Source organism: Canis lupus, chromosome 18, assembly GCF_048164855.1.
Source record: "Canis lupus baileyi chromosome 18, mCanLup2.hap1, whole genome shotgun sequence".
In the NCBI taxonomy this organism is placed as follows: Eukaryota; Metazoa; Chordata; class Mammalia; order Carnivora; family Canidae; genus Canis; species Canis lupus.
In genome coordinates this window covers 25,291,249-25,306,742 of record NC_132855.1, presented here as the reverse complement: position 1 = coordinate 25,306,742, position 15,494 = coordinate 25,291,249, and the positions used below count along the sequence as shown (strand labels likewise).

The 15,494-nt window shown below is 40.8% G+C and overlaps 1 protein-coding gene across 1 annotated transcript in view; it reads left to right on the top strand.

Annotated features, from left to right (window-relative positions):
- DNAH11 (dynein axonemal heavy chain 11) overlaps nt 1-15,494 on the top strand; it is a 316,619-nt gene that overhangs the window by 280,057 nt on the left and 21,068 nt on the right. Inside the window, 6 exon segments of the mRNA XM_072783813.1 lie at nt 578-700; nt 1,924-2,117; nt 3,295-3,443; nt 4,366-4,493; nt 8,179-8,406; nt 14,852-15,043. Coding sequence (XP_072639914.1) covers nt 578-700; nt 1,924-2,117; nt 3,295-3,443; nt 4,366-4,493; nt 8,179-8,406; nt 14,852-15,043 — 1,014 coding nt within the window.

Below are 15,494 nucleotides of genomic sequence, written 5' to 3'. Positions count from 1 at the left end.
TTAAGCATCGAGTTCTTGATTTCAGCTTAGCTCATGATCTCAGGGTTGTGAAATTTAGCCCCTCGTCAGGCTCCACGCCAGTTATTTAAAATTATCTCTCTCCCTCTCCCTCTGCCCCTCCCCCACCTCTCTTAAAAAATTATTTCACATATCTCATAGGTTATTAGATGTAATTTCTGTATCAGGACTAAATTATAATACTAGTTCTACCTTTTGTGTAGTAATATGATCCATTATCACCTGAGGCTTTCTCAATTTGTGTAACAAGTTTTAAAACGAGTTTGAGCTCACGGCAAAAGACTAAATATGAAGGTATATTTCAAATAATTTGCTAATAGGCATGTGTTAAAATTGTCCTCATAAACAGTCCTCATAATTATTTGATTTTTAGTCAAGCTTTTGAGATCATAGGCATAATCAAAAACTTATTATTTCAGCTTTAGAACAATATATATTGACAGGAACTGTCAGCAGACCTGGTTCTGCCTCTTCTCATATCTATTAAATGGTGACTACCTCCTGTGTCCTAATTTTGATATGAATTAAATGACCCTTTTCAATTTTGTGTGCCTTCAAGATCTTGTTGAAAAAGAAGGAGATAGACGCTCTCGAATTGGATTTCTTGCTTCGCTTCACAGTTGAACACACCTACCTGAGTCCTGTTGACTTCCTAACTTCTCAGTCATGGAGTGCTCTAAAGGTACATTAGGGAGATGGTTTTTCAGTTTCTGAAACTTACTTCAAATATCAGTTCTTGCAGAAGTAGAAATGTTTTAAAAATACGAGTGATATATACCATTTCATTTGTAGAATTATGGTATGTAATGTGATACTCTTCATCTTTGCATTACTAAAGTATTAAGTGATTAATTGGAAATAAAGGAACTTTTGACCTACTTATGGGTGGAAAAGTTAATAAATATGTATAAGCAGCAGGGCCTTTGGCAAAATCAAGGAATATAAATGAACATTTTTATCAGTTTGCCTAAATCTATCTTTTTTATATTATTTCTCTACTTTTTCCAAATATTTTTGTTTATTACATAACAACAAAGTAGTTTATTCTCATTACGAAAGGTTTAAGCAGATCAGAATGTTGTAGAGAAAAAAGTGATGGTTATTCATCAGCCCCAGATACCAATTCTTAACTCATTTTTCTGTCAGAAGATCCTACTGCTAAGAGTTTATTCCCCTAGACTTTGGAATTCCTTAAAGATGCTTGTTGTATGCTAACGTACTATTGTATTTACTCTTTTTTCTAAGAAGGGAACATTTCTGCCCATTGAAAATAACCATTATTCCTTATTTTTATAGTATATTTAGGTTTATTTGTAATTGAATTTTTAATTAGGTTATTTAGAATTATAAATTCAAGTCCATTTGTTGATCAGTCAGGATCTCAGCAGAAAACAGATGGCACATTCAAAGAGATGATAAAAAACAAATGTTTAACAAAGAGTGTGTTTTCATTGTATGGGAAGAAGACTAAGGGAATCAACCAGAAATGGAGATGGGAAAAGGAGTAGTTCCTGAAACTGCTGAGAAATGAAGTTATGGGCGAAAGCCAACCTATAGGATCCGTGGCATTTAGTAGAGGAATACAGCCACTGCCACGCGACGTCACCACGAGGAAAGAGCTAAGGAAGAAATACCCCCTCTTCTCTCTCTTCCAGCCCTCCTGGCTTGTGCTGGTGCCTCCTATTGGCCAAACCCAAACAGGCCAGAGAACTGGGGAGCTCAGTTCATATAGTGCTTAGTGGTCACCCTCTTAGCAGGGCAGGAAAGGTTGTAGAGTAAATCTGGCCAGGAAATGAAGACTATGCAGCACAACTTGTTCACATGGGGTTCGATACATCTGCTAGTCTTTATCTCAAACTCTCAGCTATTTCTTCCCTTCCTATCTGCTTCCCTGTTGTATGACAGGCAATAGCCCTTATGGAAGAATTTCGGGGCATAGACCGAGATGTGGAAGGATCTGCCAAACAGTGGAGGAAATGGGCAGAATCCGAGTGTCCAGAAAAAGAGAAGTTGCCGCAAGAATGGAAGAAAAAAAGTTTGATACAGAAGCTGATTATTTTGAGAGCAGTGCGCCCTGACAGAATGACGTATGCTCTCAGGTGGGGCATTTAGCATTTTTGGAAATGCGCATTGACCTAGAGGAGACTTAGTCTTAGGGGCTAGGAGTCTCTGGCGTAGGCATTGGTGGTCCATATTGATGAGCCATAATTCTGTGTGAAATTTTGAGACCGTAATCACTACTGTTGTTGAAACTCACTAAACACTAACTAGTGTGCCAGGCTGGAGTGAAACTGAGCCTATCCTTCCTGAAAACCTTCCTTCTGACATCAGGAAGGGAGATGGGGAACCACTGGAAATATTCTAGCAAGAGAGATGGGTGTCAGCAGAGTTCAGAGGCCAGGAGCACGCATTATCCCAGTGCAATTTCCACTGTCTTTATTTAGCGGTGTCATTTGGGCTCCGACAATTTTGCACATCGAACAAAAATGAATTCCTATCATGGAGACGCTAATAGTCCTATAACTTTACAACCAATGCAATTTAAAACAGGAACCCCTGGCTACGTCTTGGTCCCTGTGTCCTTTTTCTTTGCCCTTTCGGCTTCTAAATGGTAATATGCTGCTTAATTCACGCAAGTCGTGTTCTCACTTGAATTTGCCAGAGAGTTCTCAACTTCCTTCCTTTCGTGCTTCTCCTTCAAGAGCACTGACACACCTCAAGTCTTTTCCTCCACTTTGTCCAACTAATTTCCCCTTTGCAGATGCCTCTGTGTACCCTACTTTACAAGTTAATTCTGCTTAGTAGTACTTACTTTCTGCTAAATCTGATGCTGCTGGAAAATACTCCCTGCTTAATTGAGCTTCCCTATATTAGAAACACCCCAAAAAGCATTTGTATATTCATGAGAAGCCCAGCAGGCCGGAAAATTGCACTGTGGCAAATCTAATGAACTGTTAATAAGTAATGGGGGATCTGGCAGGAGATTTGGGGGATACAAAGCCATTCACAGGCAGCTGGTGGTACTCAGAGGGGGGTCTCAGTAGCCCCCCAAATGGAATGTAGGCTTTTGATTTTCAGAGCTGCTAAAGCAGGGAGGGATCTCACTGACATCAATGCATAAATGGAGCTACATTCATACTGTTCCGTGAAAACATCCCATGTAATGAACATAGTTGGCTTCCTTCCTGTGCTTGTGATTTATGCTGATCCAAGTTGTGGCCTTTTTCAAGGTCAAAGAGGATTGATCATGTCTTTTGCATTATCTTTTTTTTATAGGAATTTTGTGGAGGAAAAATTGGGTGCAAAGTATGTGGGAAGGACCAGATTGGATTTAGTTAAAGCGTTTGAAGAAAGCAGCCCAGCCACTCCCATCTTCTTCTTCCTGTCTCCAGGGGTGGACACCCTTAAAGACCTAGAGATTCTTGGTGAGGAGCCAGGAGGCTGGCCTTCCTGCCCTCCCTCTCACCCAGTGCCCACCTGACCTTCCTCTCAATTCACAGCTAGTTTCTCTCTCTCTTCTCTCTCTCTCTCTCTCCCTTCCTCCCTCCCTCCCTCCCTCCCTCCCTCCCTCCCTCCCTCCCTCCCTCTCCCTCTCCCTCTTTCTTTTTCATTTGTTGGAGATTGAGTATATGGAAAATGTAAAGCTAATAACTCTGTAGTCTGAAGAAATGTTCAAATGGAACATTCCTCTGGTTGGCATAATGCAAGTTTCTTTTGTACTGTTTTCCACCTTTTGACTATATAAGGGCCAGAGGGCAATTTTCTCCATGCTAGTGTAATCTGGTGCCCCCTGTGACTAAATAGTGGTCATTAGAGCAAGCCTATTTGATTGTGCAAGGCACTGTCGCTTTGTGCTTTGGATTACTATTCCCCACAGCCTGCACTGAGAATACCAGGTTAATAGAGCTGTGACCTGACTGTGCTCGATTCAAGCATGGCCACAAGGTGAGAGGCTCCTGCATTTACCCAATGAGCCAATTTATTCAAAAAATGATGTGATATCTACCACATGTTGCTCCTTTTTATGAAGGAAATGCTTTGCTACTCCTGCAAGAGTTAATAAAGCTCAATAACAATACTTGCCATCTATCAAAATGTCAAAAGCTTCATTACCATAAAACCAGAGGAACTTATTTCCACGGGCTTTGCTAATGCTCACAAGGAGGCAGCTGTGGAGAGCTCAAAATGCTGCTTGTTGAAACGACAGAAGTTTAGTTCGAATTCTTCATGAAAGTCACGTAGAAGGTGACAGCAGTAGCCACAGATGGACCCGAGACACAGAATTCCAGACTCTTCTTACCTCTCCTCAATTCGCTCTTCCTCTTACCATGTTGTATCCTCCCACAGGCAAAAGACTGGGGTTTACCATTGACTCGGGAAAATTTCACAATGTGTCTTTAGGACAAGGTCAGGAGACAGTGGCAGAAAAGGCACTGGAGAAAGCTTCCAAACAAGGACACTGGGTCTTACTCCAAGTGAGTATTACATCTTCTTGGAAGACACTGGGAATGAACACAAGGGATGGACAGTACGGAGTTGTCCAGGCCAACGGGAATGATCCTTCCTCCTGCCACACGGTGATTTGCAGAGTCCTCGGGGTTCTCTCGGTATTAATGACACCTCAAAGCTGCCAAGGGACTCGCTGACAAGGATAGCTATCATCTTTTGAGGAACTTTCTGGCCATTGTGCTTTAAAACTAAAAATATGAGAGGGAACTCTCTCACTCTCCTGACTTAACAGATATCTGGAACACTAATAGTGCTTGAGGACAAACAGGCTTGTATAGATTGCCAGCCAGAGCCATTGTCACAATATCTCACATTTGCAAGTTGCTTTAAAGCTGACAGAGCATTTTTACATATATTATACGACTCTAACTCTGCTCCTAAGTAGTTAGTTGTGTTACATTTCCTTTGTGAGTGAAGGGGATTAGAGTAGATAACCCCTTTATCCCTTGTAGGGCTAGCATTATATGAGTCTGTATCTCTAACCCAGTGTCCTCCCAAGTGGCTCCCTTGGCTGGGGATTCTAGCAAGAACCCAGGGGCAGGTGGAGCCCAGGTCAGCTTTAGAGGGCAATCTAGGAGCCATGCTGACTCCTCCTCCAGCAAGGCATACCAGCTTTCTCATCAGGTCTAGAAATAGCCTTTTGATTTGCAGCACAGTGAACCCAAAGTTTCTCACTTATGCCAGACCCTTTACGAGGCAATTCATAGGCTATGTTATCTCTAATAATGACAGCTAAGCTGCAAGGACCACAGGGATAGATATTGTTGTCTTGTTACACAGACCAGAACAGTGAGCCTCGGCATGATCAGAGAACCTCAAGGGCACACAGCAAGCATCAAAGTGGCAGAGCTGGTCCTTGAGTTCAGTTCGGCTTGGCAGCAAGCAGCGTTTTTCTCTGCTAGCTCATGTGGCCACCTCTAGTGTCTCCAGTATCCATGGTTGATGTATTTTGCATTACTGCATAAAAAGGATTGGATTTATGAAGAAGCTGCCCAGAGTCTGAGCAGAATAGAACCCTCTGGCAGAGCAATACCTGTAACTTGGGTTATACTTCAGTAAGGTAACTTGAGCTCACCTGTTCCCCTCTGAGGCTCCCAAGGTCAGGCGGGTGACAGTGGAGGGTTTGTTTTCTTCAGAGATTGCAGTTCTTCCTCTGACAGTTGGGTAGATGCTGAGATCTTCCTGCAAAAGAAAGTTCTTTGAGAATTTTCATGTGTTCACCGGCTCAGACTGACAAGGAAGTAGGAGAGGTATGGTCATCCTAAAGACAGCATAGTATTTGAAGTAAAATGTTTGTTATTTTTCTATCTATGCAAAGTTCCCATTGGCCCCAAAAATTCAAGTTGTAAGTTTCACCATGAAAAAAAAAATCTCAAAAGACCTTATCTTGTGAAGGATCTGCTTTTGAAAATCTCTTCTAGACCTTGGGTTTGTGTCCTTAGTGGTAAGCCAGTAACTTAGAATGCAACTGTTGAGCTGTTCCTCTCCACACATTGAGTAACTGGCGAGGAGAGACCACCCCGAGCTGGTGGCTATCCCAGTTTCTAGAAGTCTCTGCTATCTCTTTGCCATTTAAAAGAGAAGAAGGACTTTGAATAAAGGGAAGACCAGCATAATGGAACTCATTATGTTGTTGGTAATGTAACGCTAAATTATATCAGCATAGGCATGTGATGTGTATGCACATGTTAGTGAGCTCTTAGCCAGACTCTCCAGTGGTCAGTTACTGTGATCAGATGGAGCCCGTGGAGGGATAGTTAGCTAGTATTTTATCAGAAGCCCATACTCCAGAGAAAACTATTGCATAGGTAGCAGTAAGCTACCTGTCTCAGATGCACACCAGATGGTTTGTGAATTGAACATAGTGGATTTTAAAAATCTATTTTCATGGGCAAAATGGGTGGTTTCCAAGGTACATGGATTGCCTAAAAATGTTGCACAGGCATTGTTGCCCTGACCTTGGACAAGTGGGCACAAGAATCCAGCCAATGTCAAAGCCATGATCCTCAAGAATGGTTCCCAGGCCAGACTCCAGAGTGTGGCTGTGGTCAGTGGTGGCTCACCTGGAGATTTTTCTGTTCCTTGACTCCAGAGTCACTGCTTAGAATATCCTTCTACTCATTGCAAGTAAACTTCTCTAGTAAGATCTTGTAGACAATAAGTTAGGTCATATTTGAGCTTGCAAAACAGGTTTCATTGTTGTTGTTTCTGCTTGCTTGTGCAAGTGGCACAGTTAGGTATGAGGAGTACTATGGCTATAATCCAGTAGCAAGCTTATGGGGTGGGAAACTCAGAGCCCTTCCTTACTGCGTAAATTTGCCTGGGTTGCCATACTAAAGTATCATAGATCAGCAACAGAAATTGAATTTCTTAAAGTTCTGGAGACCAGAAGTCTGATCAAGTTGTCAGTAGGGTTGGTTCCTTCCGAGGCCTCTTTCATTGGTGTGTAGTTGGTTGTCTCCTCACTGTGTCTTCACATGATCTTCCCTCTGTGTGTGTGTCCTAATCTCCTCTTTTTATAAGGATGAAAGCCATATTGGATTAAGACCCACTCTAATGGTTGCATTTATTCTTACTTACCTCTTTAAAGACCTATTCCAAATACAATCACTTTCTGAAGTACTGAGGGTTAGGACTTTACCGTATGAATTTGGGGGGACACACTTCAGCTATGACACCTACCAATGTTCCGTATTTGCCAAAGGAAGAAAAAGGTTCATAACGAGAACAACTAAATTGGCATAGGTCTGGTTACAACAAAACTGTTTCAAAGAAAGATACCTATGTTACTATTCCATTCCCTATTTGCATTTATTCCTTGTGTGTCTGTGTGTGTGTCTGTGTGTAGCTTTTATAACATTAAGTGTTTTTCTTTGTTGGGAAAAGCTACATATCCCTAGGAGTAATGTGGCAATCATTATATTTAGGATGTCTCTAGTGCCAGAGAGCATGTGAGGCTAGGGCCTTTGTACTGCTCTCACAGCGCCAACAGCCATGTACTCTGTGGGTGTTTAGGATGAGAGAGTTGGAGGATTGTGAATCACAAAACTGAAAATGAAGAAGTGATGGTGGTGACATATAGTTCTTTCGGATTTTTGACAGCTCTAGGGTTTAATGAAAATAATGTGTTAGGAATCCACAGAGCATCTTAACACAGAGTAACTTCTTTTTCAGCTAGCCATTCACCCCTCACATCCTTTGGAGTTCATATACTAATGAGTAAGCATTGAGTAGAGGAGGCTGGTATCAGAAACAATGAAGTGAGTGATGAGGTACATTTCTGGCTTTCAGTTTTTATACTTGACTAAACTAACCAGATAAGTCTCCATAATTGAGTTTGAACTGTGACAAAGAAAAATGTCAGGAACCCGACTTCTCAGAGGTGACTAGTGGGTGTTGGAAGTAGTTAAGCTGTGTTGGAAGGAGATTTGGGTTAGCAAAGATGACCTGTGGTGATTTAGAGCCCTATCTGTGTTCACTGTGCAGTTAATTGTGTTTTGGTGTTTTGCTCCCTAACATGATAATCCAGGAAAAATTAGATACTGGTTCTCTGAGTTTTCTACACATTTGTATATGGGAAAATGTTGTGATCCCATAATTTAAGTAATATTCTTCAATTTCACCAGAATTATAAGCCATACTGTTTTTCAGAATGTCCATTTGGTAGCCAAGTGGCTAGGAACCTTGGAAAAACTCCTCGAAAAATTCAGCCAAGGAGGCCACAGAGATTACAGGGTTTTCATGAGTGCTGAATCTGCACCTACACCAAATGAACACATCATCCCTCAAGGACTTCTGGAAGATTCCATTAAAATTACTAATGAACCCCCCACAGGAATGATGGCCAATTTGCATGCCGCCCTCTACAACTTTGATCAGGTAAGAAAGCAGAGCCTGGTCTCAGGGCAAAGTCAGGGTCTTCTCACAAAACCACAGGGCCATTACCAATGTGTGCATCTCATGCAGAGGGTTGAAGTGAAATATCAGTGTGTGGCTTAATGTCTTGAAAGGATCGCCCTGCCATTCCCTATCCCGGTGACTAGAAAATCTATGTTTTGCCTTAAAACTACAGCCATACACTCAGTTGGCTAAGCTTCTGACTCTTGGTTTTGGCTCAGGGGGTGATCTCAGTGTTGTGGGATAGAGCCCTCAGTCTGTGCTCAGTGTAGAGTCTGCTTGAGATTCTCTCCCCCACCTCCATCATTCGGACTTGCATACACACTTGCTCTCTCTCAAGTAAATAAATAAAAGCTTAAAAAAAAAAAAACAGCCACATGTTTAAGGAGAATAAATTACATCCTTTTCTGAGGAACCTGCTTATTGAAGACAAATGGGGCAGACAAGTATCTCTTAGCACAAGAAGAGAAGCAGCCACTGTTACTCCAGTTGCTGTTACTGAGGACGGCAACAACAGTAATGACATGGCAAGAGTTCCAGTATCATATTCAGTGTTTTAGATCTACTTTTGACTTTAGTAGAGTTAAGTCTTCTTTTTGCAGTATATCCATGGCGCCACCTTATTTATACTTTCATTTCCTTCCAAAATAAAACAAATAAATTGATACAAGCATAAATACTACCATTATAATTATTCTCCTTGTCCAAATTATCACAACATGTATCATAATCAAGTCTTTCAAACAAGTTTCCTTTGTTGTTTCTCTGAGTTCCCAGTTCTTCTGCTTTCTTAGACACCCTTAGGAAACAGTGTTTGTTTGTTTGTTTGTTTGTTTGTTTGTTTGTTTGTTTTAGAGAGAGTGTGTGTGTGAGTGAGGGACCAGGGGAGGGGCCTGGGGAGAAGGAGGGAGAGTCTCAAGCAGGCTCCATGCCCAGCACAGAGCCTGACCCAGGGCTCCACCTCACGATCCTGAGATCATGACCTCAGCCAAAATCAGTAGTCATGTGTTTCACCAACTGAGCCACCCAGGCACCCTAGGAAACAGTATTCTTATTAGGAGAAGTAGAATGAACCCCAAAGTGGAAATGCATATGGTTTGGTATAAATATTAAGCCTCCTGTTAGAAATATTAACACTCTCTATGAAGCATACCAACATGCTTCACTTTTTCGCTGGTGTCTCTTGGGCCAAAACCCAAGCCAACATTATGAAGGAATTATAATAATTGGCCACCTAAGATTACAATTTTGAAGAATACAGTTAATTACCTATAAATTAAGTATATATATAAACACACTAGACTGTGTAAACGAGGCATTCAGAAAAATCTTGTTGAGTCTATTACATAGTTGCAGGATGTTTTCTTTTGTGAACCATGGCAGGCATGTATTTTTTTTTAATCCCTCAGTTGATAATTTCTGACCATATGATATTCTCAAACTCTTTCCCAAAGTAAATACAAAAAAGGAATTTGATATACTTTTTTTTTTTTTAGGTTTTTAAAATTTATTTATTCATGAGAGACAGAGAGAGAGAGAGAAAGGCAGAGACACAGGCAGAGGGAGAAGCAGGCTCCATGCCAGGAGCCCGACGTGGGACTTGATCCTGGGTCTTCAGGATCAGGCCCTGGGCCAAGGGTGGTGCTAAACCGCTGAGCCACCCGGGCTGCCCAGAATTTGATATATTTAAATAGTATTATCCAACCTCCTAGGACAATTGTCTGTATTTGTGAAAAAGTGAGATTTCATGAACAAATATGCTTCACCCCAATTATCCTTAAGCTTTTTATTGGTAAGGATCTTTCTGATAATCTGATAAAACTACAACACTCTCCCCAAGGAAATGCACATTAAAAAATGTGTTGCATTTCATGATAGAGGTGAAGATTCCCCAAAGCCTCTGCATGAATCCCTCCTCATGTTCTACTTTATTCATGAAAGTAAGTATCAGTTCTTTTGACTATTATCTGGAAAGCCACTTAGATTAACTGAAGATTACAACTACCAGAAAGACTCAAGTACTTCCAGGGGAAGTATTTATCTAGTAGAAAGGATCCTCTGAAATATTAAGACTAAATTTGGTCATAAGTTGCAAAAGCAAAGTTAATCAAAGTTACTCACTTGATGAACTTCCTATCAAACCTATTACAGCCAAAACCAACCCAACAAAAACTCCAAAGGAAATCTAAAAATTGTAGACTAGTCTTATGAATGTTTACCTGTCATTATGTTAGAAAATGAAATGTGGGTTTTATTCAGATGATGTAATTTAAGGGTATTAACCTGTACTCCCTGGTCATCTGTTGAGTAGGTCCCCAGCACTCTTTTATTGGTTAGAATTATGCTTGGCTACCTGTGAAAGAAGTATGAAACAACAGTAGCTTTAAAAAGGTTAAAAAGTATTTCTGCCACATGAGAATTGTGGAGGTATGTCATTCAGAGCTCAGTGTGTCACACAAAGTTGTCCTCAGTCTAGTTCTTTTACAGTTCATTGTTTCTGGGATGGGCTTGCCAGGGTCCCAGGTGGCAGCCCCCATATCCATGTTCCTGATAGTAGGATGAAAGAATGAACAAAGAAGGTGGCCATGAGCACATGTTTGCCTCTTTTTTAAAGATGGTTTCTACAAGAGAATATATAATATTTCTCCTTTCATCTCACTGGTTATACACAGTCACATTGCATTACCTACCTGCACAAGAGGCTGGGAAAAGTCCATTTATCTTGGGCAGCCATATGCCCAGCTAAAAGTCAGCAACAAGACATTTTAGGACAGGCAGTTAGTGATCTGTATCACAGACTTCCCACTTTCCCAAGGCTGCCTGTATCATCCTGGGTGTTTCGTGTTCTGCCATGGTCTTATGTAGCTGAAGCTTGTGACATAGACCAAGGGTAGTGAATGCCATTTACTTTGGGTACTTATTTGGATTAGGTAAATGAGCTCCAGTTGCTCGTGTTGTCTGGGCACCCTCCTCAGATGAGAAAAGCACCCAAGGGATCTGGACAAATGGACTGTTCTCTTTGGGTGTTTTTGTTTTGCATGCTTTAATATTTAAATCAGTTAAATTTGCATTTTAAATCTTACCCCCAAATCAGAATTTACCTTTGAACTTTGATACATATGTTCATAATGAACAAGTTTAATATTAGTCCTTTATTTTCCTGAGCATTCCAGAATATTTATATAAATGCAATCATTAAGTGATCAAGATGTAAAGAAGCATTTCCTGTAGGGTTCTGCCTCCCTATGTGTTTTAGCTCAATAGCACCTGCCTCTTGAAGATATCACAAGGGAGTACTATTTAGGTTGCTTTCATACCCAGATAATAACCACATTTTCAAAATAAAAACAGATTTTTTTTCTTTTCTTTTCTCTCTCTCTCCTTTTTTTTTTTTTTTTTTTTTTTTTTTTTTTTTTTTGACAGAGCACACACTAGCAGGGGCAGGTGAGGTGTAGAGAGAGAGAGGAAATCCCAAGCCGGCCTCATGCTCAGTGTGCAGCCCAACACAAGGCCCAATTCCATGACCCTGAAATCATGACCCCAGCCATAGTCAAAAGTTGGACACTTAACTGACTGAGCCACCCAGGCACCTTAGATTTCTTTTTCCTGTAAGATTTGTAGCAGAAACAATTGGTAGTTGTGCATATAAAACTGGCATCTGTGTGCATACAATACTGTTCTACAAGTGTGGATACCTGTTCTCTGTTCACAATGCTATTCATGTGTTTTCTGATATTAATTTGCTCATCATTTATTTGGTTTATAAAAATACAAATTACCTGAAATGTCAGGTAGACTCATACTTTTTTCTAATTAGAAACACTTAATTGATATTTTTTTCTAGTGGCATTCATATTATCAGAGCATAATGAAATGTCATTGAGTTGCAATTTTTTTTGAGAGAAAGAAGGGCAGGGGAGGAGCAGAGGGAGAGAGAGAGAGAGAGAGAGAATCTTAAACAGGATCCCAGCTTAAGCAGTCTCCCACGCCCAGGACAGAGCCCAATGGCAGGACTCAATCTCACAACCTAAGATTATAACCTGAGCTGAAATCAAAAGTCAGATGCTTAACCCACTGAGCCACCCAGATGCCTAAGCTATATATTTTTTAAGCACTGAGGATAAAACTAAATCGATTATATGAAACATTTATGGAATTGATGTACTTGGTTATTGTAGTACCTTGGTTTTCTGTGGACTATATGTTATTCAGGGAGGTGTTAGGTGACATGTTAGATGATAATTTTTATTTTATTTTATTTATTTATTCATGAGAGACACACAGACAGAGAGAGGCAGAGACACAAGCAGAGGGAGAAGCAGGCTCCATGCAGGAAGCCTGATGTGGGACTCGATCCTGGGTCTCCAGGATCATGCCCTGGGCTGAAGGCGGCGCCAAACCATTGAGCCACCTAGGCTGCCCTAGATCATAATTTCTAAATAAGTTTCTTCTAGAAATTCCTTACATTTAAAACTAACATATTTTTATATTCTTCAAGATTAATTACAGTTATATAGTTTCTATTTCCTTCTTTCATGAGCTTGTGTTTTATTTCATGTTAGTTGTAGAAATGTTATGTTTAATGATGATGTATCTTCAGCCCTGCAAATTGCCTAGAAATGGCCTAGTGTTTTCAAATGACCTAGTGATTTAGTTGGGTCAGCACTAGGGATGGCCTGGTCAGTTTTAGAACTATATCTGGTAGTAATAACCCTGGATTCTGATGAAACTGATACATAAAGAAACTAAAACGCTTCTTCTAGGGATGCCTGGGTGGCTTAGCTGTTGAGCATCTGCCTTCAGCTCAGGGCATGATCTGAGTCCAGGATTGAGGCCTGCATCAGGCTCCCTGCATGGAGTCGGCTTCTCTCTCTGCCTGTGTTTTTGCCTCTCTCTCCCTCTCTCTCTCTCATGAATAAACAAATAAAATCTTAAAAAAAAAAAAAAAACCCTTCTTCTAGTCTTAGAACAAGACAAGTCTAGTCTTGCTTTAGACTTTTACTAGAAGTTGCCTGGGAGATCAGATCTGATCTCCCACCTGAAAGGTGCTAAATGGCCCAAGTTGTCCAATCCATTTTAAATAGAGACTGGCTATAATTTGGCCATTTTAAAGTACAAGACAGGACAGCCCAGGTGGCTCAGCGGTTTAGAGCCGCCTTCAGCCCAGGGCCTGATCCTGGAGACCCGGGATCAAGTCCCATGTCAGGCTCCCTGAATGGAGCCTGCTTCTCCCTCTGCCTGTGTATCTGCCTCTCTCTCTCTCTCTCTCTCTCTCTCTCCCATGAATAAATAAATAAATAATCTTAAAAAAATAAATAAAGTACAAGACAAAGTTTCAGCTTTGGCCTTAACTTCTACTGCCCAACATCAGTTAAAGTAGTCCTTGTTTGCCTCACAGAACTGCCAAATTTGAGAATAAAGTATTACTATCTTTAAGGCAAAGATTGGATAGCTGTTGTTCACCTTTTAATTTTATGGCTGTGGAAGGATTTATATCAGCATGCTAAGATTTAATTTTCCCTCTACAATTTCAAAAAAGTGTTATAGAGTGTATAAGCGTGTGTGTGTTCCAATCTTCCATATGCCATTCTTTCTACCCAGCAGTGAATTCTACTTTAAGTTCATTGGAAGGAAACCGTTTGTCAGGGTGACAGGTATTTGCTCAGGTACACTACAAAACTAGTGATCCAAACAAGATGACTTCTCTCACCTGTAACTGGCAGCTCTGTTTCATGAGCTTAGCTATACACCCAAGCTGGTAGATGCTTCTGCTGGAACTCACTCATGGCTTCCATGGTTGTCTGGTCATCCTCATTTCTAGCCCACAGAAAAAGGAAAAGAGTGACAACCAGGGCAAGCAACATCCTTTTAAGTAAATGACATGGGAATTGTACACATCACTTCTGTGCAAATTCCTTTGGCAAGAACTTGGTCATATGGCACATCTGGCTTCAAGAGAGGATGGGAAATCATTTTTTGATGGGTGGCCATGTGCCCCAGTAATCTGTATTACTATGAAACCAGAGGAAATGAAGGGCTGGGGTTAAGTAGTATTCTGCTAAGTTGATGAAACTAAGGTGGTGTCCTCTGGTCAGCTAGATTTTTCAAGGAGAATTTTGCAGGGGAAAATGATGTCAAGCAGTATTATCACTGCTTAGAATGAATCGTGTCATTGTCTAGTGAAGTTAGAAGCATTCAGTAAAATAACTAAAGAAAAGTCAAAGCATTCCTCTTAAATTAATAGACTGGCAAACGCCAAATGGTCAGTCTCCCATTATGCTCTGATAGGATAGACAGCCGTGCTTAAAACTGTCTGGCACCCCTATCTTACATCTCCCTCAAGGTTTTATACAAGATCTCGAAAATTCAGACCCTTGCCCTTGGAAACCATGCAGAAGTATAATCAAATATTTTCCTTTTCTCCCAGGATACACTTGAAGCGTGCTCCAAGGAGCAGGAATTTAAAAGCATCCTCTTTTCTCTGTGCTACTTCCATGCTTGTGTCGCCGGGAGACTGAGGTTCGGCCCCCGGGGCTGGAGCCGCAGATATCCCTTCAGTCCTGGAGACCTCACCATTTGTGCCAATGTCCTCTACAACTACTTAGAGGCAAACCCTAACGTAAGTGCCAGTGGTCGGATAACCTCTTCCCAAGAGTGTACTGAATCTGTCAGTCTTTGGCTACTATCAAATGGACCGTAATTTCTCTTTCGAAGCTATTATTGAAATAGCTGACACTATATATGCATCTTCTGCCAAGTGTGAAAATAAACCAGATCAAAGGTTTTCCAGCAGTGGATGCTCGAACTTCATAAGATAGGTCAAACCAGTTCTACATCAGCAGCTTAGTGAAAAAAAAATGTCCTTCATTATGTTAACAAAAACAGTGGTTTACATGTGCATATATGCCAGATTCATTAGGCAGGTAATGAAGCATTTGCACAAATGTAATTACATACAGCAATTCTGACAGTTCATAACACTGCATTAATAATCACTACAATTAGTTCTTATGATGGAAGCAATTTACAGCGCGTCACATGTATAAATAATGGTGCATTTCCTGCATATG